The sequence below is a fragment of the Poecilia reticulata genome, linkage group LG8 (genome assembly GCF_000633615.1).
Source record: "Poecilia reticulata strain Guanapo linkage group LG8, Guppy_female_1.0+MT, whole genome shotgun sequence".
In the NCBI taxonomy this organism is placed as follows: domain Eukaryota; kingdom Metazoa; phylum Chordata; class Actinopteri; order Cyprinodontiformes; family Poeciliidae; genus Poecilia; species Poecilia reticulata.
The window spans coordinates 6,398,592-6,418,141 of record NC_024338.1 but is presented as its reverse complement, the minus strand read 5'-3'; the positions used below and the strand labels follow the sequence as shown (position 1 = coordinate 6,418,141).

The window sequence follows — 19,550 nt, the reverse complement described above, 5'->3', positions numbered from 1 at the left end:
GACTTTCTCTCATTGAAGTGGATTCCTAAGATAGAATTTCAATAGGGCCGATCAACGAACAGAAGGAGAGGCTGTAGGAAATCAATGATGTTATTGATTTTCTACGCTGTTTTAGAATTGTGATCTGTTTGTAGTCTTAGAAATGGCATYGGATGAAGTTAATGAAGCCGTTAAATTCATGTTGGCCAYGCCTCCAAACACTGAAKTAACATTAACAGCCATCTTGTTTGGCTCAGCACTTCTCTCTATGCAGTGGAGGATGGTTGTTTGTAGCGCAGCCAATTTCCAGTAAGCTTCATAACGTGGAACTGGCACATTACTTTAGCTAAAAGTTAGCAATCGGGTAAAATTGACACTTCAACACAGTCCACACTTCCAGGAAGCAATCGTTTTGTCAACAGCYGAGAGGTCAGACCCTCTGGGTCAAAGCAAAGTGGAGAAAAAGGGGCTGGTTTTTACTGGACTAAGGTTTAAGGACCTATAAATGAGGATGGAGAAAGCGATGGATAATCAAAGTTTTTTCCAGATGTATGAATCACAGTCATGTTGTGCTACTTCAGTAGCACAAGTTGCTAACTGCTGGTTACAGGCATAAAGTAKGAATTTCAGGATGTTWAAGAAACTACATTAAGAGAGTCYTGTTACTTTAGGCAAACATAACTMAAGGTTTTGAGATTCTGTTTACGCAATTTCTATTGAATACAATTTAGACCACAATCATTTATGGGTTTTACTTCAACAGTTTATCCTTACAATCATATATAGCCCAAAGATAAATAACGATACCTGGCTAACATAAACATACTGCTGGTAGACCAGATGTGTGCGGCGTCCCTGTGCAGGTGACTGAAGATTTGGGCCGATGCTGTGAGGAACATSCAGAGGGGCTTCAGAAGACGCGAGGACTGCGCTGCTGCCAACTGGTGGATGGTGAACACCGCCACTTGTGTTGAAAGGCGGTTCAGAAGGAATGCACACCACCCTGTCCCTGGACAGCTGCACAGTACAAGCCAGGACGGACGTCATCAGCATCAGGACCACCAGGTAGTCCATGAAGACTTCCCACCAGGGCTTCAGCAGCTTCCACGTGTTCTGATGCGGATCCACCGGCGCCAGTTCCGACAGGGAGAACATGGTCCAGTCTGAAGGATGTCTGTGAGATACCTGTTGGTTCAACTAAACACTACTCAGCTATTTTTAGTTAAACTCTCACAGTCAGAGAACATCAACTTTGTTTTGTCCTACCTGGCTGAAAACGTGCTCCACAACTTTTCTGCTGTTCCTCCTCTGCCACTCTGCAGAGAGCTGAGGCCGGAGCGCTCCGGTTCTGTGGTGAAAAACAAACTCCTCCTGAGCTGGCCGACACGCCGGCTTTTCAAGTGTTGTCATAGAGACGGAGAATATGCTGCTGAGAATTCCAGTCCAGTGGTGGGACCTTATGGTCTGTTGAATGCTTTACCACAGCCTTGAACTCCTTTCAAACTACAGAGAGGAATACCATGAGGAGTTCTATGCCAATGCATTGTTAGAAATATGGTTTAAAAGTCTATTACWTGTTCACTCACCATCACCGAAAATAATGCAAAATATGCTTTTTGCTAATTTTATTTAACGTACAAAAACTGAGAAAAATATTACTTTCTAGCAACATAACTAACCCGGAGAAGTACGCTAAATGAGCACCTGAACAGTTAACTTTCTTAAAGAATAAACTGGATTACAGGCAGATTACTCATGTAAACTAGTTCAAGTCAAGCATTTAGAGAAATGATCATAAACTCTCTAAATCAGGGGTGGCCAAAGTCGGTCCTTGATATTTGAGGGCCGGCATCCTGCATGTTTTAGGTCTCTCCTTGTTGGTAGTAACAACCTTTTCAGCATGTCAATGTTCTTCTTAGGCCTCTAAGGAGCCATCATTTGAACCAGATGTGTTAAACCAGGGAGAGAACTAAAACATGCAGGATGCCGGCCCTCGAGGACCGACTTTGGACACCTCTGCTCTAAATGATCCCTATGACCTATGTCTGATGGATTCAGCGCCTTGTAACATATAAAACAATATTCTTTTCACATTTTGTCATATTAAAGCCACAAACTTTGCATTTTTGGGTATCTTTAAAGACTAATGCAAAGTAGTTCTTAATTGTAAAGTGGGACAATAATAATACATGTGTACAAGGAGTGTGACAAACATTTGTATTTACCCACTTTTACAGCCGAGTACCTTTAACAATATCTCAAGCTCATTCTTGGCATTTAATTTCACTTATAACGATATTTTTTCTATGTTACAAATGAAATGACCTGACAATGGAACAAGTACTTTATTTTATTTATTTATTTATTTATTTTTTACCAATTTTAAGAAACCAACTTGAAATTAGCTACTATATCTTTTCCTGAAAAGTTACTTATAAGGTTGTTTTTTTTCTTATTACAAGTCTACTAAGCTATTTGCACTAGAAACTAGACAAAAGCACTTCAAACTTAAGTATTGAAATTTAGCTAAGTTAGCAAAGTTTAAGCTAACTTAGCTTAGTTTACATAAATTAGCTTAAGTTTAGCTAATTTAGCTTAAACTTTGCTAACTTAGCTAAACTTCAATGCTTACGTTTTACACAAAGTGTTAAACATCATTACTGACCGTTCATGATAGGTCAGACTGCAGACGCTTTGAAAATGATACGTGTATCCGATTTAGTGCCACACATGGAAGTGGCACAGATGTATTTTGGAGAGTGAAAAGATTAGAATTGGGTCGTTCATACAAAGTTCAGAAATGTTGGATGTGGGAATTTTCCTGCTCTGTGAACCTAGCCTTTGACTGGTCAGAGCTGACAGACCAGCCACAGAAAATACTTCATTTTATTTTCTAAAAAAACAACAAAAAACTAATTAAACAATAAAAAACATGAGGCAAAGTTAAAACAAATTATATCCATATTTTTATATATTCAAGGGTCAAAACTGGCAGAAATTCAAATTCAAAAATACTTTATTGATTCCAATTTAAATTAAATAAAGAAGCTATTTTATTTTTTTCCCCCATATGTTCACTTTCACACTCTGCTTAWTGATTTTGATTTGCGTTGTAAACAAAGTTCCCTCATTTTCCAACAGATGGTGCCAAAATCAAGGTTTAGACTCAAAAAGCTGCGTTTGAATCCACAGCTTTAATTCTGGCAACGCAACAGTTCCTGCAATGGCAGCTTTATCACARATAGTGATAAATCTAAAACTGGCCTATTTCTCAGTTCATGTAACTATTAACATCTGTTTCTACTGAAGGATTACATCTTGTGCTTCATCAGATGCCATTTCCTTTTGTTTTTAGACCACTACGAATCTTTGGCAAAGATGCAAACTGACAATAAACCACAATGAGATCTACTCCACACAGCTGGCTGGTGTGTGTGTGTGTGCTCTGTGTATCTGTGTTGTGTGAACAAGTATGGAGATGTGTGTCTACGTGTGTGTCTACGTGTGTGTCTACGTGTGTGCTGTCGAGCGACGAGCACAGAGTTAGAAAACAAGAGGTGGGGAAGTTGCAACTGAACATGTATGTGAGTGAGAGTGGCATTCGCCAGTACCACAGAGGAAAATCTCAAAATAAAACATGCAAGTGTGACTGGCAGGGTTGACTGTTAAACACTGCAACATCTCAGTTGGACGCTGTATCAGCGACAGTACATCAGGCTCCTGATTCCTGAGCCTTTCTGTTTAGAAGAAAATAAGCAACAGAGGGCACTAGTTCTTAACTTGAGAACTGACAAAGGAACGAATACCGAGAGGAGTTCAACCAGGGTCAGGAAAACACTGCAATATTGTGCTTTGAGATTCTAGAAATGCTCCTTCGTTCATCGTTAAAATCCCTCAACAGTGTGTGGTTGTCAACATAAATTTAATTCTTATAAGGTCCATTTATTGAATCAAATATAGCTTTAATTATTTCAATCGATAAGCATTTTTTGTTATTGTGTGAAGGCAAAATTTTCTACATCACTTAGTTCGTTTCTGTTGTTTTAATTTTTTGTTTCATTAATCAAATTAGCAACCCTCCCGTTTTAATCGAAGCCAGCAATTCGCTCAGACATACATAGCCAATCCAGCCACTTATAATATGTCTGCAGAAGCTTTAATATGAAATACAGCAGGTAATAAAAAATAATAATAAAAACGAATTTACTTACAAAGCCTAGCTGGCATATTAACTATCATTTCATTGCCCAGCCAGGCCAGAMACCGTCAACATCTGAACTCCTGTTCTTACTTCTATAAGTATGCAGAATATTTCTCTGGTATTTTTATACTAATTTAATGATGAATGATTTAGGTTGTTAAAATGAAAATGTCTTAGGAATGTGACCAGCATTTTGTTGAATTGATGCCACAAAGAAACAGAAAAATAAATCTGCAAGGTGCAATAAAGAAATGAGTGTATAGTACAAACTCAGAAACATAATTGCTATTTAATTATTTTATTAAGTGGAAAAAACTGACTTTGTTTTATAATATCGTTGTATTGCTATTTTAGTTTAACATTCTAAGAGGTGGTAGACTAACATTAATGTAACACAAAAAAGACTAAGAAAGCAAACAATTAAAATGTTCAAAAATATGTCCGAAGTCAACTTTTTATATATTACAAACCCAAACATCCAGTTTGTTTGGTTGTTGTATTAGTAAATTTAAAAAAAWTTTTAACCAGAACTAACTACTGAAAGAGTTTCATGAGGTGTTGTCATGAACAATCACGATTTTGCACTGTGGTTACATGTTTCGACACCATCTTAGTTTAGCACGTGATCCTGCTAAGATATTATAAATGCGACAAAAAAACATGTGTAGAATTGTTTTTAAGTTACAAGTCTAAAACAAATTATTTGTTGTTTTTATTTTTGAGAGAAAAGTCATTGATAAAAAAAATTGCTCATTATGTCTGCWCGACTACTTTGCCCTGTAGCTACATGTTCCATTTTAGCCTAGCATATTAGCATGCTAACATTTTGTTGAAATAATAGTAGAAAAGCATAAAAACATCAAAGTAAATGTACAAAATAAAGGTCAACTTCATATTAAAAGTCTAAAARATAATGTTGTGTTGTATTATTAACTCAAAAGGATCAGATAAATGGGTTTTTAAAATACATTTTAGTGATCTTTCAGGAGTTTGCCTTCTAGTTACAATCAGACGAATATTAGGAGATCCTAATTTATATCTTTATAACACGTATTTTTAACTTACACCCTTATTAGCAGGTTACATCACCTATTGCTTCCTTAAATATGATTATTAGTATTGTGTGATGTTTGATTGAGCAACAGACTGTCCGGTTGGGTTGTTTGCGTTTGAGCTGCTTTGTTGCTGGGAAAACAAACAAGAAAACTTTTTTCCGTTGTGTCATTTGTTTCAGAGAAACATGGCCACAAAATTAGACGGCAGAGCTTTGGTGTGGCAGGATGAACATTAGAAGCGGACCATATCCTACCAACACCCTCTGTTTTTTTTTTAAAGTTCTGCTGCAAAAGAGCTTGCGGCTTGACACCTTTTCATTTGCAATCTTATGCCTAAACAGTGATGCACTCGCACATCCACACGACCCATGGGCAGATATGCTTTGGGCGGGGCCGTGTTATGTGACAGGATTCACACAAGTCCACATCATGAGAAAATATCGGCAACTTGTTGCAGACCTCTCACATCACGCGAAAAGCTTGAAGTAGAAGAAAACAGTTMATAACTTTTGCCAGTCTGAGTTTTCAAATATTTGAGATTACTTCCAATAATTTCCCAATTATGAGCTCAATAATGTTCATCTTTTCTCATTATATTTAACATTTAAAACATGCCAAGCAGATTTTTGGCAGTTATCTCAGCATCCATTGTGGATTCTGTTTTTTAGATGGGCTCTCTTATTTTGATCAWTACTTTTATTATATTCTGATTTCTTAGTATCAGAATATACTAAGAAATCAGTATAAAACGATACATTTCCTGTATTGTTTTATCATTTATTGTCACAAAATTCTTATCGTGATGCAAATTTTAATTTATTGCTGTGGATAGTCTTGAGCCATACGTCTATGGTGTGTGAATGTGTTTTTTGTTACAGAACATCAGTGTACTTGGGTAGTTATGGCCTATTGGTTGGTTTTGGAAACCACGTCAACTGACTTCCAATCAAAATTGGGGTTTGGATCTGGAATATGGTCAATTAAAGTCAGTGTCTTATCAGAATTTTATCAAAAGCCCGTTGTTTGAAGTAGGCATGCGCTGATTGGAGCTTTTATGGCCAATCGATGATTCCCTATCATCGATCAAAGCATAACATGTCGGTTCGGATTTCTGCCAACACTGACTTTTTTGTCTGAAATGTTGATAAATGTAGCAAAAAAGTCGCCGAAATGGCAATAGTTCATTTTTAGGCCTTTGCTGAGGTAGTTAAGGGATAAGATTGGCTTCACATGTAAGTATCAACCAATCACAAATCTCCTGAAATTACAAAAACCAGGGGCGATTTATCGGTGCACTAGTAGTTTGAGGCTTTAAACTCTCTAGAACTGTTTTAATCTAAATTCTTCATACACATAATTCCATTATGTAGTATTTAAACACTTTAAATACATTTTCCTCACATGTTTGATCATTCAGATGGAGGAATTTGCTGATTTCTTTAGCAGCTGACCCCATATCAACACCCTTCCACCACCGTGCCTCACATTAAGGATGAGCTAGCTACGGCCTGCTGCACCTTAGTTTATGCTATCTAGTCATAAAACTATCTATCCATTCATCTTCTTATACCCTTATCCCACTGGGGTCAGGTGGGGTGCTGGTGCCTATCTCCAGCTGTCAACGGGCGAGAGGCGGGGTCACCTTGGACAGGTCATCAGTCCATCGCTGTGCATCATAAAAATTACCGTTTTATTATTATACTACATTTACAACCCATTGGTTCCATTGGTTTTCCAAAGTAAGATGGAACAAATCTTAGACTTTGTCATGACACTTTGGGAGAGTGGGTACCGCCTTGATCAGAGCCACAAAAGGTTTGTTCTAGTTCTGGTTGGAACTTCTGGAAGATGTCAAACTTCTGCTCGATATTGTTTGATTTCACATGTAGGCAGCAGCTGGCTTGTGTACCATGTCAATTTAGAGTTCTCACACCTCCTTACCTCTCCGTAACCCTGAATTGCCAAAATGAATCAGCTCTCACTTGGTTTCATGTGTGGGAGTGGGGGTGCCCATGTGATGGCTGAATTTGAGTGATTTTGAAATGATCATTGCTTTATTTAACCACAGCGACCGCCGTCGCCACGGTTGTTGTTTTTTTTTAAAAATACGTTTTCCTTTCTGTGCCTTTACAAAATCGCTATAAGCTATAAGTTTGGGGGAGGTTTTCTGAGGTTACCCGAGAACATGGGGATAAGTTCTGCTTACAAACGGTGGTGTTTTAGAGAAAAAAGAAAAGACAATGGAAATAGTGCAACTGTTGGGTTTGAATCTGAATCTGTGATGTTTTCAATCTGATAGCAATTGATTGAAATGAGTGGGAGGATGCTATAAGCTGCAACATAGAAAGAAAAATACCTCAGCAAAATATTTGCTTCCTGTTCAGTGGGTGGCAAAGGCCTCCTTGAGAGCGTTGTGGCTTTACTTTTGTACATGACTCCGTAATACATCACTATACTGTGGGTCGAGTTCAATGTTCCCATGGCTGTAATAAAAATAGAGTTAGTTAGAAGCCATACACAGCAAGGCGTCTGTGTTGAATTTTTTTTTTTAGTTAATCCCTCTGCTGTATTTCACTTCCCACATGAAGCATGTGTAGATACCCCAAATCTCAAGAAGTTCTGAAGACTTGATTTCCTCTCTCTTTCTCKTTTACAAAGCGAGAGAAAGCCGTGCACTGACCTTAACCTTTGCTCTTTTGACTTACATAGCCGAAGAAAGTCGAACAGTTTCGCAGAAATGAGTGTCGAGCAGGTGGGTGGGGATTAACGAGGGACATAATGGAAGCTGCTGGCCGTGAGAAAGTGGCACGGCACTTCATTTTGCAAGCCCCATGACTGAAACCACTGTAAGCCACCTGCCGCAGCAGCTACTGAGATAAACACCAAAGAACAGAAAATGTGGTCTGACCTGCCACCAACCCAATAAGTGACACTTTTTTTGATGCTATCATTGATAATGACTCATTATCAAAGTGACGTCACCAAATGTTTTCTCTAAGATGTTTCAGAAGACTGCAGCTAAGTGTATGATTTGCTCTTCAGTTGGTGTAGATTTAAATCAGGGGTGTCCAAGTCCGTTCCTGGAAGGCGTGGTGTCCTRCAACTTTCATGTGTGTTCCCTGTCCAGCMCAACTGAGGATGTAGATGAGCTCGACAGATAATCAGTGTAATATCTGAGTCAGACATGCTGAAGTAGAGAGACATTCAGAAGCTGCAGGACACTGAGAAATGGAGTTAGACAGCTGTGATTTAAAAGATTTTTCTAGAAGCGTGGATACCTGGAGAGGATCCACGCAGAAAGGTAACAAGTAATTGTCATCTTACCTTACCTATCTTTGAACAATCTTAGCTTGGATAAAATCAAAGAGCCCAGAACAACATCCAAAGAAATTAATGGTGAACTCCAATGTCAAGGTACATCAGTGTCAGATCGCACAATCTGTCATCGCTTGAGGCAAAGCGAACTTCATAGGAAACGACCAAGGAAGTCACCACTGTAGAAAGCAAGTCTATAAAAAAGGCAGAYTGGAATTTGCCACAACGCTTATTAAAGATACAAAAGACTTATGGGAGAATGTTGTTTGGACAGATGAGACAAAACTGGAGCTTTCTCGTAAGGTATATCAGATGCAAAAATGAAGCATTCCAAGAAAAGAACAAAGTCCCTACTGTGAARCATGGAGAAGGTGTGTATTCTGGGGCTGCTTTGATGCATCTGGCGTAGGGTGTCTTGAGTCTATGCTAGGTACGATGGAACCTCAAGACAATCAAGGCTTTTGGGAGAGACAGAAAGCCTGGTCTCCCCTCAAACCTGAGACAACTTAAGCAGCTTGAAAGTAGAGGGTAAAAATACATGTGGACAAGTGCAGAAGGTCTCAGAAATTGCTTGATTCCTGGAATTGCCTCAGGAGGTTGTGCAACAAAACATTAAGTTATTGAGAGATGGTCTTGTAGCTTTTACCTTGAACATGCTCGTCTGTAGCTGTCTTTCTAAGCTCTTGGACAACTCTCTCCTTGGCTTTTTGTGGTCAATGTTGGGTGTGGTAGGTGTCATGTCACCAAACCAAACTACTTGTCATCCCTTTAAATAGGCAGACTGACTGATTACAAGCTTGAAGACACTTGTAACTCTAATTAGACGACTTCCATTAGTYTAACATGTCCCTATGGTCAAATTATTTTCAATCTTTCCACGCCTCTTTTACTAGTTTGTTTTTTAAACTAAATTATGTTGAATCACACTTACCATGCAAGGCAATGTCTGATTTTCATTGGTTCATTTTCAGTCATTTTTTTATTCACTATTATTTTTTTCAGGAATCATTGTGGCCTTATCCGTCATTAACAAAGATGTACCAATAATTTTGTACACGTGTATGTATTTATTTCAGTCGCTAGCTTATTCATTTGCTGCTAGTGCCACAGGACCGATATGATTGAGAAGCAACTAAAATTGACATTTGCTTAAAGAATTACATTGTTCTTCAATACTACTGTCTCATTGAATGTCTTCTTACAGAACATAGCAATGCAAAAAAGTTAATCATTTTTACTCTCAGTTGTGTTACTCCACTATTTTGCATTGTATCTTGTAATGCCGTTAGACCTAACAAGGACACAATGCTTAACAATAGCAGCTCTCTAATTTTGTCAAAGTGAACACAGTGTTTTCCAAGTACCACCAATTTTACAGACATATTAGAAATTCTACTTGGAAATGGATAACGGTTTAATGAAAGTGGGGTGTAATGTCATTCCTAGATCCATTGTTCACTTATATTTTTTTGCCAAAGTCATTTTATTTATATTGCTGACAACCTTTGTACTTCAGGACTTTGTACTTTATAATCAAATAGTAAATAGTAGCTAAATGTATAGCGGTTCATCTGGTTCAGAGAAACTCAAATCGCTTCACACTACATTCAGTCATGCACACATTCACACGCTGATGGTGGTTAGCTTCTACATCTTCTTATCTGCAGGATTTTGTGACTGGATTTTGTGATTCGGTTTAACTGATGTTCTTACTGACGCACTCATTCTCAGTGCGTCAGTAAGAACATACTGAGCTTTGCGGTGACTGAAAAACTCTTCAATCTGGTAGATATTGAAGCACAACCACCATTTTCCAAACGGTACGTTTTATCCATCTCCGATCCACATTTAAAGCTAAAGTTAAAAATACATTTTCAATTTTAGAAAAGTAKCATATTTATGTAGGAAATGTTAATGTTAAAATGCCAAACGTATTTTGGCTAACCTTTTAGTTTAGTTCTATGAATCAATSGAGTTTATTTGTATGGCACATATTTGAGCAACAATGCAGTTCAAAGCACTTAACATAAAAACATTAAGGGTACCATAAAACCATCATACAGGAACCAATTGTTAAACCAGTAATGAACATTACATTAYGTCATCAAAATCATCAGTACACATGTAATAATGTTCCAGCCATTACTCTAACAGTTGGGCTTTTAAACTAGTTCTTGGGCTAGAAAATACAATCTGTAGTAAAAGGAAGCTTAAGTGTGCTTTAGAAACTTTAGCAAACAGTGTAGATGTATAATTTTGTTGTGAATATTTTCTTGTATGACATCCARAAGTACAAACTATTCAAACTTTTTATGCTAACGCTCTACTGCTCTTTGTGCTTTGTAATGCTGAAGAGGGAAAGATACTTTGCCCCATTCCTTTTTGTTTTTCTTTTACTCCTTCAAGCTACCAAGAACCTTTTTAATCAACTTTATTCAGATTTATTTTTTTTTTACTACGTGGGCATTTACCCTTAACATAGTTTATTTGCCATATGGTGGAAAAACAAAAAAAACTAAAACTGACTAAAGTCATACATCTTTCTTTCTTTCTTTCTTTCCTTCCTCCTCCTCCTCAGGTTTCAGGTTCCTAGAAAGGCAGTTTTACGCCACCATCAGGGTAACAAGAAGCCCCTAACCCCCCAAACTCAGGAGAGGCAGAAACCCACCGAACCCACCAGCTCGTCTTGGCTCCCTGCACTCCTCTCGTCTGCTCTTTCAGACAACCCATGGGAGAAGGTTCCAAGCCCCCCACCACATGAACCACAGTGCTCTGCCATGCCTGTGTTTGTGCACATCAAGGGGGAGCTCGGCACGACTCTACGCTGCTCAGATCAGAACTGCAATGAGATGCATGCAAAAAATACAGCCATACTGAAAGGGGAAAAAAAGTGTTGGTTTCAGTTCATATGTGGTCTTTGAAGATAGCATTCAATCTGAGGACAGATTCAAGCTTTGTTACTTGAAATTTATTGGTGAAAATGCACGCACTTCAGAAAGCCTACGGTGCGAATAAAATAGTCTGAAAATGTTTTCCTCCATTTTGACCTATATACAGTAGCTTCAACGGGGCAACTTGTGACGCGTAGGACCAGTTTCATATCRGTATTTTTATGCCATCATGGCATCTATCTTTTAAAGGTGGTACTTTTAAGTTGTCAGGAAATGTGCACCGTCATCTGTGACTTTGAGAGATGGGGTGAAATTGAAAACAGGGTTATCTAGAGTTTATGAGTTGTGGAATCATTGGTACTTTCTTGAAGTGAATAAGAAAGGACAAGTTATCTTTTCCAAACTAGCTCATAGCAAATGGAAATCTTTGTCACTCAAACTCACATGAYTAAAAGCAATGAAGAGCGGCGAAACAGAGAGGCAAATTCTGCATTGGGTCTGGGCAACATATTTGGTAACCCAGTTCTGGACCAAATAGCTCTAGATTGGTTTAATACGACAATCTTTTAGTCTTCTAAGTCAGATCGCTGATCTGGGACACTCTAGTTGAGGTTGTTCGAACGTCGAGTTGGTAAAACCTGTGGGAATTTCTAACTGCTGTGSTGYAAAACAGGCAGATAACAAGGTAGTTCTCCATTGTATGCATAAAGACAGAGCAGAGTCACGTTCACAAACAGAGAAACGATGCTATTGTGATACAAACTGTTGATRTGGAGTTTCTATCAGCAACTTTTTACTGCTTTTCTAATGTTTGCCCTTCATATTGAGCTATGGTTGCTCTGACACCTCTGACTTGTGAGCAACACAGACTGACAAGCAGCCTAACGTCTCAGAAAGTAACACACTTCAGTTGTCGCACTTAGCACACATTGAGTGCGTCGGGCTGAGGTGTGCCCAAAAAGACGGCATTATCTCTGAACATCTGCGGGTAGTTTTAGTCAGAAGCATGAATGCTTCTGGATAGCACAGTATAAGGGTCAAGGGTCACCTGCTGGCCAGACACTGATTAGCTAAAGCATATCTCAACGCCTTTTACCAAAATATAATTCTGATTTCMCATGCTCTTGTTGTGTTTCCATCTAGAAATCCTAAAAATCTGCCTTCCAAGTCCATGTAAAGCACACAAGATGAAGGTGTATTGTTTGTTCTTCCTGTGGAAGAGCTTTGGTGAAGTCTGTTAAAAAWATATATTGTTAAAAAATATTAGTATATTTAATTTTTTGAGTTTCCAGTTGAAAATTCAACAAGACTTTTGCCTGTCTATATTGACTTTATGATGATTTTCAGGTCAAAATTTGACTGTAAAACATTTAGCATTAGCTATGTAGCATGTAGGCTAACAACATCTTAAGTTAACAAATGTGTTCACTTAAATTCTTTAACACAACACAGTCATTTTAAAAAAATTTATGCAGCCTAATTTTACCATCTTACATTTACCATTTTTTATCCTGTGGAAGAGGAGAAGAACTGGCATTGCTAAAAGGGTTTACTTACGACGAATGAAAGGGCTACTTCTGATCGCTGCTTTAACCCAATAAACTAGTTTAAATGTTTTTACCCAATATTTGGTTATCATGAATTAATGAATAGATTAATATTTACTAATTTGTGTCYAAACATCATAAATCTAGCATTTGAATCAAAGACATCAYCCAGTGGTCTTTTCTTAGCTAATCGACTATCTAGCATTGCTCAAAGAAGCTGCTAATATTTCATATTCTGTCTCTGTCTCATTGAGAACAAGTTATTAATTTTTCAATTTATGTATTACTACGTTTTGGATTTTTTTTGGCTCTAGTGGCCTTTATTTGAAAGTAGTTTGACTGGAAAGAGGGTTATGAGACAGGGGGAAGACATGCCAGGAATYGAACCTGCGACCACCGCCACGAGGACCAAGGCCTCAGTACGTGGGTTGTGCTTTGCCTCTGCGCCTTCACAGCACCCCGTATGTATTACTACTTGATGTAATGAAATTTCTATGAAACCTGTCAGACATCAAATTGGCTAATTATCTTGTTTTGACTCAGTGGTCTTTGCTTAGCTAATCGGCTAGCTAACATCGCTCAAAGAAGCTGCTAATATGTTATATTAAGTCACCGTTTCACTGAGAACAAGTTATTAATTTTTTGATTTATGTGCAATTATTTGATGACTGGAGCTTAAACATAATAAAATTTGTATGAAACCTACCAGACATAAAATTAGCTAGGTTATCTTGTTTTGGCCTCATGGCGTCAAGTAAAAACTACATACACAAATAATTGAAAAAGAATTACTTACACAATCCAAGATGTTTCACTTTATGATATACAAGCAAGAAATATTAATGGTTATTAAGAAAGACAATGTGACGTTAGCTAAACCTGAAGTCAATCCCTTGTTTAGGGAGGTATTTCTTGCTAGCACAGGCCTCAAACCGAGCAGAAAAATTATGAAAAAAAAAAAGAAGATGTCCGCGCATATTGTCACCTCCACAGAACACCGTGGGAGGGTGCTACATCATTTATAAGAAAGTCCCTATCGTTTTTATGTAGCATGGGTGTCACTGAGAACAGGAAGAAGGAACGGCATGGTAATTTGAATTTATATTTCTGTCTGATCTTCCTCATTCCTGTTTGCCGTTTTCGTTTTTGTTGACACGTTTTGCTTTCCAAAAAACCTCCAAATTGAAAAGAAAAAGTGTTTCTTTCTAGAAATACTGTACAGCTCTAGAGAAAATATGTATTATTTGAATATGATATTTTTAGGACACCTTTAAGTTAAGCCATTTTGCCTCCTTAATGGTGCATCGTCTCTAAGAACAGACAGATTTTTTTTGTGTTGGCCGTCTGTGACAAAAATAGAAAACATTTTAATCATAAGAGACATAAAATCAAGACTAGAGGATTTAAAGATCTGCAACACAATTTGAGCAATCAAACCTTTTTTGATTTTCAGTCAGTCTGACCATTTGTCTCTGATCACACAAAAATGAAGTTTTCCTTTAATGTTTTCTACACAAGGGAGTCTAAAAATTTTAATCTTAAAATAGGAACTTCTATCTGTATGACTTTCAGTCCATTTAATTATGTGTGTGTGTGTGTGTGTGTTTGGGGTGAGGGTGAGGAATACACACCCTCACACACAAACGGTGTGAAGTTGGAGTTTCAGAGATGTTGAAATGGTGAGGAAGGGTAGAAACAATGCAGCACTCAGAAGCTGAGAGCAGCGCTGATGCAAGTTCATTACACTATGATGATAATAATAAAGTTGTCCCAAGTAAGTAATTTTCACATTTTCCAAGAATGAAAAGTACGGCAGAACTACTTATTTAGGACCTGGATATTTTTTAGATTATTGTTTATGTTGTTTGTTTTTGTGATTGAAAGGCCCATTTTTCTGAATTTGTAATTTCCATGTCTGAAGTTCGAAACGTGTCCATGGAAGTCAGATTTCTCACCAAAGCGTTTCTCAAACATGGCTCCCCTGCATATAAAACTTTGTGACACCTACAAGTTAAACTGTTTATTTTTCACTTTCAATTTATTGGATGTAGTGGCCTTCATTTGATAATTAATTGACAGGAAAGTGGGTAATGAGAGAAGGGGAAGATATGTGGCAAAGGTCAACAGGCTGGGAATCAAAACTGCAACGGCCGGCTAAGGGCTCTCCATATGTGGGTTGTGCTTAACCCCTGCGCCACCACAGCACCCCTGATTGGTGGCACATTCATGTTTCACATAAACGGTAGTAAAAAAACTTTAGTGAAGATGTCGCAGGATTCAGAGAAACACATCTCTTACAAGCTTGCAAAAACAAGAGTGATCGAGTTACTATGGTTACACCAGATGAGGAGAAGATCCATAGAGCAGCCGATCCCTAAATTTGAAAAAAATCAAAGCTATACACTCTTTGTCTTATTTTGCAGAATATTTTTTGTTATTAGGAAATCCCACTAACACTGAGCAGACGGCGGGAAGATATTTATTACTTGCCTTGCAGTAATAAATAAAGCTATTTTCAATGTGGTTTGCTTTGCCGACCATTGTGAAGATGAGTCAACAATGCTTCAAATTCCCAAAACTGAGATCAAGTGCAGAGTGCCTTATCTTTATTTATTCTTAATGGGGGTAGAGGCTGATTGTGCTATGATAAATTTTCTTGTTATGAAGATGACATTGAATGCTTTCGCTAGTATGAACTCTAGAAGCGTATTTAGAGCAGAAAAAGSAGTCGAGAGTAGGAAAAGAGTTTATTTATGGCTCTGACAAAAGATCCAGGTTCAATTTTTGTGTAATACAAGAGCAAAGGAAAAGAAAAAATATATGCATTTAGGACAATATTTGTTTTAAAAATGTTCAAGAGATGTTAAATGGACGAGTGCAAGAGCTTTTTTTCCAGTTGTTTGTTTGAATCATAGACCAGTTAGATTTACCCTGTTGTCCCTAAAATAGGTCAGTCCAAAACCTAAACTTGAACTTTTTGTTTTATTTTTTCTGTTTGTGAGAACAGTTTCATTTTAATTGAGAGTTTTTGCATTTTAGTACATCTTTGTGGGGACTTTAAATTCTGACTCACAGCTTCATCATCCGGACTTTCTCATGTATAGTTCTGAGCACATTTCTTGAACTTGAGCTCCGATTTCACAATTATTAATCGTGTTAGCTGGRGCGTGCGGTTAGTGCATCACTGTTAGAGCATTTCGTTTAAGTTTGACCAAATAAACCTTTTGAACCTCAAGTTAAATTAGTTATTTTTATTCAGACMTCTCTTCTGTTTCTCAGAATAAGGAGACTGAACATAAAATTGAAATTGTTTCTTTTGCTCTGTAAACATGTTTCCCTCTCAGCCGTTTCCATAAAAGCTTAAAACAAATCATGGATTTCTCTTTTAAAATATAATCAAAGTCATTGTTGTTTTACAGTTGTTGTTTTTTTTTTTGTTTTGTTAGACTTTACACTGATATATCCATTGAGCTCCAGAGTTAATATAGCTAATTAAAACAAACAAAATAGCAAAAACTGAAACTGAGGAATCATTTTAACTGAAATAAATCAAATCAATAATTAATGGGGAAAAACTAAAATAACTAAAATATGCTGAAATTACAGGTGTAATTTCCTTCATTTTTGTGTTAATGAATCTATTTATTAGCCTTTCAAACTGATTTTTTTCCCCTCACACACAAGAAGTTTACGTCTCAAATCACGTCACGCCATATTCCTCCACTTAATCTAGTCCGCAAAAATAGTGACAAAATGYCAGAATAAGTTTGTTGTTCAAAGATAATTAAATAAATTTTTTTGAAAACATTATCTTCTGTTGAGTGTCCATCACCCGATCAATGCAAACATAATCACAATAAAAATCTTTGACCTTTTTTGAATTTTGTACCTAAAAATTTACCAGTGTATGAAAGAACTAAAACTACTACTGTAACTATTAACAGATAACCTGAAATTGAGCTTCATTATTAATAATAGCAACCGATAAAAACTAGCAAAAGTACGCTAAAAACTAATTTTAAAAAAAGCCACAGCAAAATAATACTAAACTATAATGTAAAAACYCATAACCATTATAACTGAATTCACTGCCATCAAACCAGGTTACAGTTTGTAACGAGTTGCATCATCACCTCCGTCGTCATGACAACAAACACAACAAAGCACAAACAWACTCTGGGTCTGGGTCTACGTTTCCCATCCCTAGCWAGAGTCAGCTGAACGTTCTCGCCACTGATGGTAGGTGAACGTGAAAAATGACTCACATGTGGCAAAGAAAAGCTCCCAGATGGGTTGAACACAAAGGGTATTTCCACAAACTGGGTTCGAACAACCCTGAAGGTATCCCACCTATACGGGCTGCAAAGGTTCACGTGTTCACATGAGAACGATGAGATATTTAGACTTTCCAAACAATGCTTGGTGTGTTTGTAAGTTCCACCCACAGTGAACAGTCATTGCAACATGAATCCATCAATGGGGAAACTGGTCCCACATTTAAAAAAAAAAAGAAGCATAATGGGTTTTACAGTCATCACACTTATGAGGGGTCGGCTCAAAACGTATTCACAGTCAAGACCAAGCTGCTGCTCTGTTTCTGRCAGTTTGGCGACGAGAAAAAGTGTCAGAAGAGATAAATAATAGACGGGGTTTGCTTGCCTCTGAGGCAAGCAAACCTCTAAGACTAAAACTTCTAAGACTAAAACTTAGAACGTTTTAGTCTTTATTCTTTTAGCTCCCAAGAGCTTCTTAGGAGGTTTCACTTCCTTCACCTCCAGCAAAACAATCCTCAGCTGGCTTTTCAAAATCAAATCAAATCTCTTTGTGACATGCCGTCGGTTGATGGGTGTGAGAAAAAGAAATGAGGATGTTGCGAGCAATGAGGGCACAARAAGCAGTCAGCATTCAGCTGCGCAATACTGAGGTAAGGTCAACCATTTCAAGCTGGCTTTCAAATTTCAAATCGGCCAGATTTAAGTACCAATTATTATCATTATTATTTTTGTATTCCCACAACAATCTTGTGTTGGACTTAAAAGTTTCAAAATCGTCAGCGGCTAAATGATATGCAACAGATTTACCAGATTAGAAGGTATAATTATTTTGCGACTGTATTTCATGGGCTTATGCATTTTTTATTTTTTTACAAAAGTGAGAGGAAAAAAAAAGTTGCAAGATAAAGTTTAATAATCTGACACATTGAGACATGGCTTTTACAAGTAACCTCTMTTGCACTTCACCACCCGTCGACAACCACACAGTGATGTTAACACATGTAGGGGAAGGTTTTAGACACTTGTAGAGTCTGAAAACAAGTGGTAGCTCCACATTTTTTTTTATGATATAATCCTACTTTTAGGTTTTAATAAYTGGACTGTGTTTGCTTTTTGCTGTAAACATGCATGCCCTACACTCTTGATGTAAAAAGCAGCGACGGAATCAGTTTCGAAGCTGCCTCCCAGCAGAGCAGGGTTTTCCTTAGTGAAAGCCCTCAAAACCTTTATGCAGGTGGCAGCCTGTATTTGTTGAGGAAACCTCAAACTTTGGCATTGTAACTGAAGATGAGCAGACAGGTGCGCGACATCTGAGTGTGTGCGGGGCTCTAAAAGTGACATGAAAGAGTTGGCTTCTCAAGACTCCTGCAGATTTACAGTGCACCATCTTCACTCCCTCAGACGCCTACCTCCGCCATGCCGCGCTCGTTCCTCGTCAAGACCAAACGGACGCATCCCCTCAGCCCACCCAGGTACCACTGCTCCAGACGGCAGGCTGAAACTAACGACAAGCATGGAATTGGGCTTCCTGAAGYTCCACAAACTTTATCCCCAGAGATCAGAAACCCTCTGACTGATGGACTGGTAAACTGCTCYTCCAGAACCCCAAAAGACAAGCTCTGGCCTTCAGGTATGAACTYGTTTCTTAAAAATGATACTTTTTGCATTAGCTGTTTTTATAACAAGATAATAATTAGCAAATGAAGAGCAAAATTTWATATTAATTGTACCAGAGAACACTTTAGGTGTTAAGAGCAAGCTGAGGTAGTTTGGGTCACTGGGGAGTTTTGACCGACCAACTGGGGTCAAGACTCCAAATAAAATTGCAAATCAGGGGAAASTTAGCCAAACATGATAAAATCAAAGCACATTTATGCTGCAAACKTTAGGAGATAAAAAGCTGCACTGACAAATAAAAGCAATATACTGACTGCTGATGCTGATGTTTGCTTGATTTTGTAGAAATRCTTGTAGACTCAACCGGGTCTTGTGTCTCTTCCTCTGTTAYGTTGATTGGACGGTGATAAGTTTGGAACCCACCGGTTAAAAAAATCTGTTTTATTTTCTGACTGAAGTCCCTGTGGAGAAGGAAGACCATCCCACACCTGTCGCTCCGTGGTCATCTGACCGACAACAATCCGACCGAGAGAGAGAACTGGAGAGGCTCGTCTTCTTGTTGCTCAACCACACGTCACACACTGACCTCAAATCACCGGTCAGGGATTGTCCGCTCTGTGAAAAGGTGAGAAACGAAGAATAACAGACTGTTAGAAAAAAAATGTAACTCT

The 19,550-nt window shown here is 37.9% G+C and overlaps 2 protein-coding genes across 6 annotated transcripts in view; one reads left to right on the top strand and one right to left on the bottom strand.

The window, feature by feature from the left end:
* The window catches only part of si:ch211-106h11.1 (leucine rich repeat containing 8 VRAC subunit E), a 25,415-nt gene that overhangs the window by 4,270 nt on the left and 1,595 nt on the right, over positions 1–19,550 (bottom strand). The window contains exons 3-5 of one of the 4 annotated variants that reach the window (XM_017306049.1): positions 19,368–19,494; positions 1,246–1,482; positions 787–1,164 (exon numbers count right to left, since the gene is read on the bottom strand). In XM_017306049.1, the coding sequence (XP_017161538.1) occupies positions 787–1,164; positions 1,246–1,389 (522 nt within the window). In that variant the 5' untranslated portion in view covers positions 1,390–1,482; positions 19,368–19,494. Of the gene's footprint in view, positions 1–786; positions 1,184–1,245; positions 1,483–2,644; positions 2,781–19,367; positions 19,495–19,550 lie in introns of those variants that run through there. The other 3 variants (XM_017306050.1, XM_017306051.1, XM_017306052.1) reach the window with 3 other exon arrangements.
* The window catches only part of LOC103468358 (zinc finger protein Gfi-1b), a 3,717-nt gene continuing 1,961 nt past the window's right edge, over positions 17,795–19,550 (top strand). For both annotated transcript variants that reach the window (XM_008415393.2, XM_017306053.1), the window contains exons 1-3: positions 17,795–17,912; positions 18,664–18,892; positions 19,338–19,504. In XM_008415393.2, the coding sequence (XP_008413615.2) occupies positions 17,850–17,912; positions 18,664–18,892; positions 19,338–19,504 (459 nt within the window). In that variant the 5' untranslated portion in view covers positions 17,795–17,849. The remainder of the gene's footprint in view (positions 17,913–18,663; positions 18,893–19,337; positions 19,505–19,550) is intronic.